We start from the raw sequence: 9,258 nt of genomic DNA, 5'->3' as shown, positions 1-9,258 counted from the left end.
AAAGGATAGATGCAGATTAATCAAATCTGAACTTTCTAGCCTTCGTTTCCAACAGAAACGCGCATTCAATAACCACCCTAATCTCAAAGAGATGACCCAATCGACAATGATAAATGTTTTAACCGTTTATTTATTGTGATTTTAACTTAATCAAAATGGATTTATAGCTTATATTTCAATGTTGCAGGAGTTAGTGGCAAAAGAGGAGTACCGGCGAGATAATGTGTCATAGACCAACTTTCTGAGTGCCTTTCTATTTTATAATTCTTGACTAGAGGTGCCCTTAGATTGTCATCGGATGCCTAAATCCCATGTACATGGTTGACATGCTTGCAGTGTGTATTAGTATCCTTATTTTTCCTTGGATACTCTTTAGCTAATGAATAATGTGAAACTTATCTTCTTCCCTGAATCTCTCTGTTACTCCTTCTCTACAATGTCTTCTTATTACTATCCCCCTAATTCGTCTATTTCTTCATCTAACCCTCTAATCCCTTCTATCTATTCCCATTTATCCAAATCCATAGAGATGAAAGTTGTTCCTGATAATCCAACTTATAGTGAGTTCACTACAGCTGGTATCAGAGCGGTCGATTCTCCGACCGCTATGATGGCCGCTGCAACAACTAAAGCTTCACAAGCAGAAGCAGAAATTGAAGAATTAACCACTAGGGTTGATATCTTAGAACAAGATACATATGAAGCCAGACAAGCATTATACAGTGTATTATTTGATTTGAAAATGAAGTATATACGTCTAATCTGGGATAGGAATTCACCAGATCGTAATTTTTAATCTTCTACAAATTGAGTCTTTCATTTCCATCGCGGAGAAGAAGTTGGAATCATTACAAGAGGCTGGGGATATGGAACCTACGGAGATGGAGGATGAGATTGTCATAGAATAAGTGATAGTTGATTCAAGTTCAGCTCGTAATTTCACTCAACGATCTTCAAATCCACCAGTATCGGATGAAGTTTTAGGTTTTTCTCCAACAATAGATTATTCTAACGGATCTGGTGAATCGAAGATGGCCGAGGACGAAATTATTGCCAAATTGAAATCAATTTCACTCGATTCAGGTGCAGATTCAAGTTTAGAAACGGTATTCTCTCAAAATTTTAGTGCAACAGATGAAGGTAATTTCCAATCTATACCCATAGTTGAATTCTCTCGTGTCAATGGATCTAGTGATGTTAATGAGATTCAGAAATACAAGGCGTCTACAATTTTTCTGGATTACCAAGAAGGTAAACCATTCAATTATAAGGGTTTAAATGCTTATTGTTCAAATTTGTATCAGCATCATACTTACACGGTTGAAGTGAAGAATTATGAAAATCCTTATTACTTAAGGGAGTTGTTCTATCTCTAGCACAAATTACACTGTCAGGATTATTCTTATCTTCTCTGGGTCGACATTCGCTCTTTATTAGATCGTGGTAAGTGCTCAGCTACATCTTCGAATTCTTATGAGAAATTGATTTATCCACTGTTACATGTCTTGAGGTATCAACCAGATTTTAGTCTTGCACCATCTATCATTTCTGTGTTTGTTAATGATACTCTTATTAAAGAGGAAATATTTGGTCCAATTTTATTGGTGATTACAATGGGAAAATTGTTTATGGAATGGTTCTGAATCTTGTGTACCAATCAGACTCAAGGTTTATGAACTCAATTGTGTTTTTAGTTGTTAAAAATTGTGACAATTGTGTTGATAGAGGAAGAATGGGTGAAACCATACTGTGGATTTCTCGTTTGAAGGTTTTAATGCTTCATGTTTGATCTTAATTCATGTTCTCCATAAGTACACGAGAATGATGGATTTAGGATCAGGTCTTATTTGTGCAAGTAGTGAAGAATATTCCTATGATGTCCTGGTTTTTGATGGAAAAGTAATTGATAGGGGGAAGTTGTTTGGCTCGACAAGGATGTCTCATTATTATGCAGATGGTGGAAGTGGTGATGCTAAGAAGTTGCCTGATGATGATATTCTCTGGATCATTCAATCGAGTCTCCAAAGGCCAAGGCAAGATGAATATGGCATGAAACAAGACACTTTTGATCGATTGCTTATGGAAGTTTTTAAGTGCAAGTTCCTTTCACTCAAGATGTTGGCTATCATTTACTGTGGTTTCTAAGAATTGCAGCAGTGGGTTCTATTTTATCTCATGTTTATGATGGATGGGAATGATGGTGCTTGGTTGAGGCGATTTATCAGGACCTATCATACATCGCGTATAAAAATATCCTTTCAAGGCCCAATTGCTCAACTGCAGATGAAAAATTGCAGGCTTCGTATAAAAATGACAGCGATCGGGAATGTGTTCATAGAGTCAGTGACATCCACGAATAGATGCAGTATGTTACTACTATGGAAGCTCGTCGTTCTCATTGAGTACAACTTTTTGTTTTTCAAATGGATTATCATGGAGTTACTTAGATTTATGGTCTCTGGAGCTGGTGGTAAGAATGTTAGCTACGACAAGAATCACCTGGCACAGCCTCAGAAGGGCGCTTATGTGAAGATAAAAGCAAGTAGGAATCAATTTATGAGTTATTGTGGCTGTGAGGTTCTCAAGTTGAGGTTCAAAAAAATCCAGCATTATCCACTTGTGTTTATAGTACCTAAAAAGTTTAAACTGCGAATAGTATTGCATAACAGGGCTATAGGAGCTAATGAAGTTGTTTTTGGTACTGTACCTGGTGTAGACAGACGAGTAATAGCTTTGTGGTTACAAGACAAGGTTGAAGATGGTGGTAAATGGAGTGAGCTGGACAGTATACTAAAGACGCAGTTAGAGTTTATGACACTCATTTCAGGTTTAAGTAGTGATGGACATGACAGTGAGGAAATGTCAGCTCTTGCTTCATGTAGTGTTGGTGATGAAAGTGGAGAAATATCAGCTCGTGCTTCAGGGATTTTCTGCGATACTTCGCTAATTGCTGGTTGTGGAGCTATGTGGGGCTACGTAGGTGAGAGCGTTTACACATCTAATTATAGAAGTGCAGCTGACTGCATCCCAGCTACACCAATTCTTATGCACAGGTTCAGAGGTAGGGTCATATTGATGGTTCTATTCAAGGGTCATGCGAACATCTGTTGTCACCAATGTTCCTGGAAAATAATGAAAATGAGGATACACAATGCGATTTCTGTTCATGCCTGCAAAGCCGTCACCTCTACTGTTTCTGGGAGTTTCAGTTTTAAAGAAATAAGCACAAGAGAGAGAGTCGTGTCTTGATTGATTTTGGTATAACTATGAATACTGTGGTCTATATTTTCCTTACAGGCTACAATTCTTTATGCTAGTTTTGTTACAACAGAAGAACCATCATCCTTCAGATACTATCAGTGATTCAGTATACAAACACTTCTTGCATGCTCAGTGTACAACAAAAGGCAACCTATATAGAGGGGTATTTTCTTACTGCATCATTCTTAAATGTGCTTGTACAATCAGTTGCAGCGCCAATTTTGAAGTGGGGACGAAGTCAAATTCTTATTGTAGTGGCAGTAGCTGGATCTGTCGTGATCGAGAGTGTTTCCTATCCTCCATCCTTGAGGACAAGGATGATTTGGAGGGGTGGGTATTTGTCATAGACCAACTTTCTGAGTGCCTTTCTATTTTATAATTCTTGATAGAGGTGCCCTTAGATTGTCATCGGGTGCCTAAACCCCATGTCACACGGTTGACATGCTTGCAGTGTGTATTAGTATCCTTGTTTTTCCTTGGATACTCTTTAGCTAATGAATAATGTGAAACTTATATTATTCCCCGAATCTCTCTGTTACTCCTTCTCTACAATGTCTTCTTATTACTATCCCCCTAATTCGTCTATTCTTCATCTAACTCTCTAATCCCTTCTATTTATTCCCAATTATCCAAATCCATAGAGATGAAAGTTGTTCCTGATAATACAACTTGTAGTGAGTTCACTACATAATAGGCGTAGAATTTCCTCACAATGAAGTTTTTGAATTTCTCAAAACCAAGTATCGGGTGGACCTTTTAACAGATCTCAAAAGAAAACTTAATGGAGTTCCTGATGAACGGGAAGGTACTTATTAAGTTATACAGAAGATTTTGTGGGTAAATCTATTATCAACCCTCACGAGACAACACTCGTCTGTTTAAGACACCTTACGGTTTAAAGGCTTGTTGCACGTGCTAAGTGTAACCGTGATTCCTACGAAAGTGAGTTAGGTTTTGAATAATTATTTGTAATGTACTGAGATGTTTATAATAAAACTCGTAATTTAAAAAAGGTGTTCATTACATTAATGCAAAAACAAAATAAACACAATACATCATAATCCTTACCTTTGTTCCATATTTCGAACTAACACATGCAACCACACTTAACATCATAAACATCTCTTGACCAAACTAAAACGCAGAATAAAACATAAAAACCGCATGGGACATCACCAACTTCAGCTTCATTTAACTGTAGGATAACGATAACTATTCGGTCCATTCCACAGAGTTACATACTGAACATTCCCAATGTATGCCAAACGTGTTATTTGCTTTTGAGCAGAGGAGTTTCATATAAAAATTGCAGTCCGAGGTTGAGCAAGGAGAAATTTTTTGGTTCTCAATCTTAAATTTCCCTTTTTTCTTCAAGTTCTTGCAAAGTTCATCGATCTTTTCATCTTCCTTGGCTTTCATTGCATCTGACAGCAACTGCGGTTCTTCAGAACAATTTTCATACATACACCTCAAATAACGTATCTTATCCCTCGGAGACTCCTTTACCATATTAATGCCAGTACAATATTTTTGGGGACACTTTGAGTAAATCCATGGGCATTCAAGAAATCTATGGTTATCCTTGTAACATAATGGACAAATCTCTTTGGCTTTCACACAAACTATTTGTTTTCCCTTGCGATTATAACTCATTTTTGAAGATTTTTTTTCTACTCGGGTTAATTTCAAAAAGAGGTAAGATATTTTGTGGATATTCTTGGGTAACCTTACCGCCGTTTTTATAATGCGAGTGAAATGCGAAAGGGTCGTTTGTGAACAACGATGAGCGTCTATAAAAAGTTTGGGACGTTGGTGAAAAGAAGGGGTCATTTGTAAACAGTGACAATACTCTTTCAAATATTTTTAGGTCATCTACTGTTACCCTATTTGTTGATTATTACCTATAGATAGACTCTGTCAGACCCATTATAGACACCCGACTCTAGGAAAAAGTAAAAGGCGTTTACTGTTAATGGATGGGTTAAATTTAACCTATAAATATGCACAATTGCTTTTTAAAGTTTTATATTTTCATTGCATTATAACCTTTATCCTTTGAGTATCATTTTGTTTTAGTTTTTCATATTTTATCTGCGTAGCATGGCAATCCAGTACACTTCACAAAAAGACGAAGCTCTAACACGGGCTTGCTGCAATGTTTCGAATGATCCAGACATATTAACGGATGAAAAATCAAATGAGTTTTTGGATCAGTGTTGCTCAATTGTTTACCGAAATAATTGGCAATGAAAACCGTCTGACATGGAAATCATTAAAGTCTCGGGTCTTCGCCATAAAGAAGGAGGTGAACATTTTTGTTGCACTCCAGGTACCGATATATCGCAATGTACCCGAAGGGTGGTCTGAAGAAATGATTGTAGGTTCAACAATATAACTACGTCTACATGATTTTAAATTGAATGTTTCATCTAAACACGAACCTTATATTTGTTTTTTTATTGGAGGATTCAAATGCGCGGCAGTTATACCGCCAACATAAGGGAAAAACATTTATTTATCACAATTGCTGCCTCATTTTTCAGGCATCACTTTTCTTATATGGACCCCCAATTGTAAGCACGTCTTTAAGGATGCTTGCATCAAATAAATTGGTTTTGTGGGTGCACCTCTTTATAAACCCTCACGAGACTAAACTCGTGCACCAGGGTCGCCTGATGGTTCAAAGGCTTGTTGCACGGGATCAATGAAACCGCGGGTCCGGCGACAAGACATTGTTATGTTATTTGTCCATGTATTATTAATAATGAAAAACTATTTATTTCCTTTCGGTTATCTCTCATTAAAATTTTGCAGTGTATCCCTTCCCACGTGATTCTGATACCAACAATATTATTACCACCACGATTTGGAACTATTGACATTGAACTGTCACGTCCTATACTAAAGTTATGAGTGTAATGATATGGCCTATTCCAAGTTGTATTTCTGATATTATCAATTTAAAAACAAAAGTCCCTTGAAATAAATTACATATCCGTGAAGAGTAACTGCAAGTTTTTTAATATAAATAGAGTCCCGGGTATTCATTTGGATTGCACAACCAAACCGTGAACATCTTATTCATCCAATATGGATGTTAACTTCACCTTTGAAGAAGATACGACAATCATAGCTGCATGGATTAGTGTAATGAGAGCTCCGGTTGCAGTTGATGCTGTAACACCACCCTATAACTTCTGGGAACTGGTATATTCTCATTTTCTAGAAAACTTTCTGAATCCAAACCATAGATCAAAATAAGCTTTAAGATACAAGGTTGGTAGTATAAGAAAGAGAGGTCAAAACGTATGTTATCATCCAAGCTACACCATTTAGAGACATTCCACCGGCATTCATTACAACGGAAATGGATATCGTAAGTAATTATAGTTTTAAATACATTTTATTTGATTTTTTTGGAAATAAGACATACTAATTTGAGTATTTATTTACTTCATGTAGGAAACAATTATGAAATCATATTTTCATGAAAAGCATGGACGCAATTTCAGGTTTTACGAATGCTACCTCCTTATGAAGGACGGAATGGATGACTACAATCCAAGAAGGTTGTTTAGGCACGGATAGAATCGTAAATACAGTGGTAAACCTCTTGTAAACCATCTCGAGACACCATTCGACCGGCAGGGACACTTGGAGGTTTAAAGGCTTGTTACACGTGCTAAGTGCATCCGCGGTGCCTGCGACAGTGAGTTGGGTTTAATATTCAATAACTAATAAGTGTATTGACTTCAATTATGTTGGAGATTAATAAAAGTAGTATTTAATTTTATAACTTTTGTGGAACTACTATAAATATGGGTTTACTTCATTTATTCGAAAACAGATTGCACCAATTAAGGCTACGAAAGTAAACTAATACAACCAAACACTTTTAAAATTAAAAACATAATTATAACTTAATTAAGCAGGGCTATTGTTCATTTCATAGGGTTACAAGGTTTTTTAACATTGGTGGAACTAAAAAGCAAAGAAATCCGCAATTAAAAAAATTACAACTCCTTGAGTGTCATCATGAACTTGCATAATCATCTTCATCTTCATCATCACCGTCATCTTCCTGTGCTTGATTGCCGTGTGTAGGTAGTCCGAGTCGGGTCAAAATAGGATTTTGAAGTCTCTCCATTGCATCTCTTTGTAATGGAGGCATTTTCCTCAAGTTTCTCCCCATAAGGTTCACTTATTTTGTTGCTTTTGTATATCCAAATATTCACGAAATATTGCGTCACTTGTGGCTAAGGAGGCTAATTTAGCGGTGCTGTTTTCCCTCATTTGATCAGCAATTCGAGTGGCTCCTCTGTCGATGGAGTTAGCTTTTACAGCGACCCTATTCAACTTATCCCTACCGGGGAATTCTCTTGGATCGTCTTCTTCATAGAATCTCTGACGGCGACCTTGGCTACTTATTCCAGAACCATCTTCCGTATCGGCATTTAAATCAACCATGGATTCCGGATCTGAGCTGGGAAAAGGAGCCGGAGCCGGTTGAGACTGGTTACAGTTTTCATTTGGTGTCTTCGGGTTCATATCCTCCATATTAACCATACTTGCTCATATTTCCAAATTTTTGCGGGCGGACCCATCTCATATTGTCTTCGACCTGCCTAATACTGCAACACATATGAAAGACGTATTAGTAATTGATTTTAATTATAATATAAAAAAAAACAATCTACAAATACAACAATCTTTGTATGGTTTCCTAGCCCTTTTACCTTGACATCATCGTCCCAATCGCTCGGTCCATTTCTCAGATATGGGGCAACAACTGCGGCATACAACTTACACTCCCTTTTAAGGATACCCGCTCGGTGTTGTAGAGAACCTACGCTTCGTGTGTATGGAATTGAAAATTGTTTGTTTTATTCTGTTATAATTCAATGCCAAAATATCTTACCGGTTTGTTGATGTCCGACAATTCCATCTCTTGTGATACTGACCAAGGCTCTTGCTAGCGCTACATCTTCTCTGGTGGAGACATTGACCATTTTTGAAGAAAAAATAAAATGTATCAGGAAATAGATAAGATAGGTAGATGGAGATTTTTCAGCTTGGAGTGATAATTGCTTCACAAACCAGAAGTGTATATATAGGCATCTCAGATTCAATAGAGCCGTTGTATGTGTGATGATGATAACCGCACGATAATTATGCTCGTTGAGATTATATGACTGAAAATAATAGCGAGGCTTCTGATATCGCCCGGAGAGAAATCATTCATCGCCCAAAAAATACGAACGTTGGATCCAGGGTTTTCTGACCGGTAGATATTTTCTCCCGTTGATCATCTAACGGCTCAGAAAAGTAGCGATGCCACCATCATATCCTCGGTGAGGGACCTTGACTCCAGTTGAGCCACTGGATATTCAACAGACAGAAGAATCTGATGGTTACGTATTCCTCCAATTTCTATGTATCCATTTAGGTGCGCAATGCATATAAATATCGAGCACTTAACATCATTTTAAACCACACCCATTTGCAGTAATCTTCAATCTTTGAATTACTTTTATCCAAAAAAATAAAAATCTTTGAATTATAATTTTCATCTTTCAATTATCAATCTACTCTCATCATCAAAACCTTGTTGTTCGAATTTTGATGCTCCATGGATTATTTCAGAACACTAATGAGAATGAAAGCGGGGGCTAATTACGAAATGGATGATTCAGACAACGATGAAGTTGTATTAACGTATCAACAAATTGTACAAAATGCTCATGATTTATATCAATCGGTGCCGGTTCAAGTGACATCTTGGGAAGTAGTTCATATGGATCGTGTCGCCGCCGATGCGAGGATGATGCAAGACTACTTCAACTTCAACTGTGTTTACGGTAAGAAGAAATTCCATTGTCATTTTGGTATGTATCGACCACTATTTCTTCTTATCTTAAGCAAAATTATAGAGATGGACCCCGAGTTCGAACAACGTCCCGATGCTGCTGGAATTATGGGACACTCACCCACATGAAA

The 9,258-nt window shown here is 37.2% G+C and overlaps 1 protein-coding gene across 1 annotated transcript; it reads left to right on the top strand.

Moving 5' to 3' along the window:
- The first annotated feature begins 394 nt into the window (after positions 1-394).
- Positions 395-3,788, top strand: LOC113283084. The gene is made up of 2 exons (XM_026532239.1): positions 395-1,140; positions 1,305-3,788. Exon 2 carries the CDS (start codon positions 2,176-2,178, stop codon positions 3,247-3,249), a length of 1,074 nt encoding a protein of 357 aa, XP_026388024.1. The 5' UTR covers positions 395-1,140; positions 1,305-2,175; the 3' UTR covers positions 3,250-3,788.
- Positions 3,789-9,258: the final 5,470 nt, after the last annotated feature.

The sequence above is a fragment of the Papaver somniferum genome, chromosome 5 (assembly GCF_003573695.1).
Source record: "Papaver somniferum cultivar HN1 chromosome 5, ASM357369v1, whole genome shotgun sequence".
Taxonomy (NCBI): domain Eukaryota; kingdom Viridiplantae; phylum Streptophyta; class Magnoliopsida; order Ranunculales; family Papaveraceae; genus Papaver; species Papaver somniferum.
Note: the sequence above shows the minus strand (reverse complement) of the source record. Positions and strands in the feature narration are given on the sequence as shown.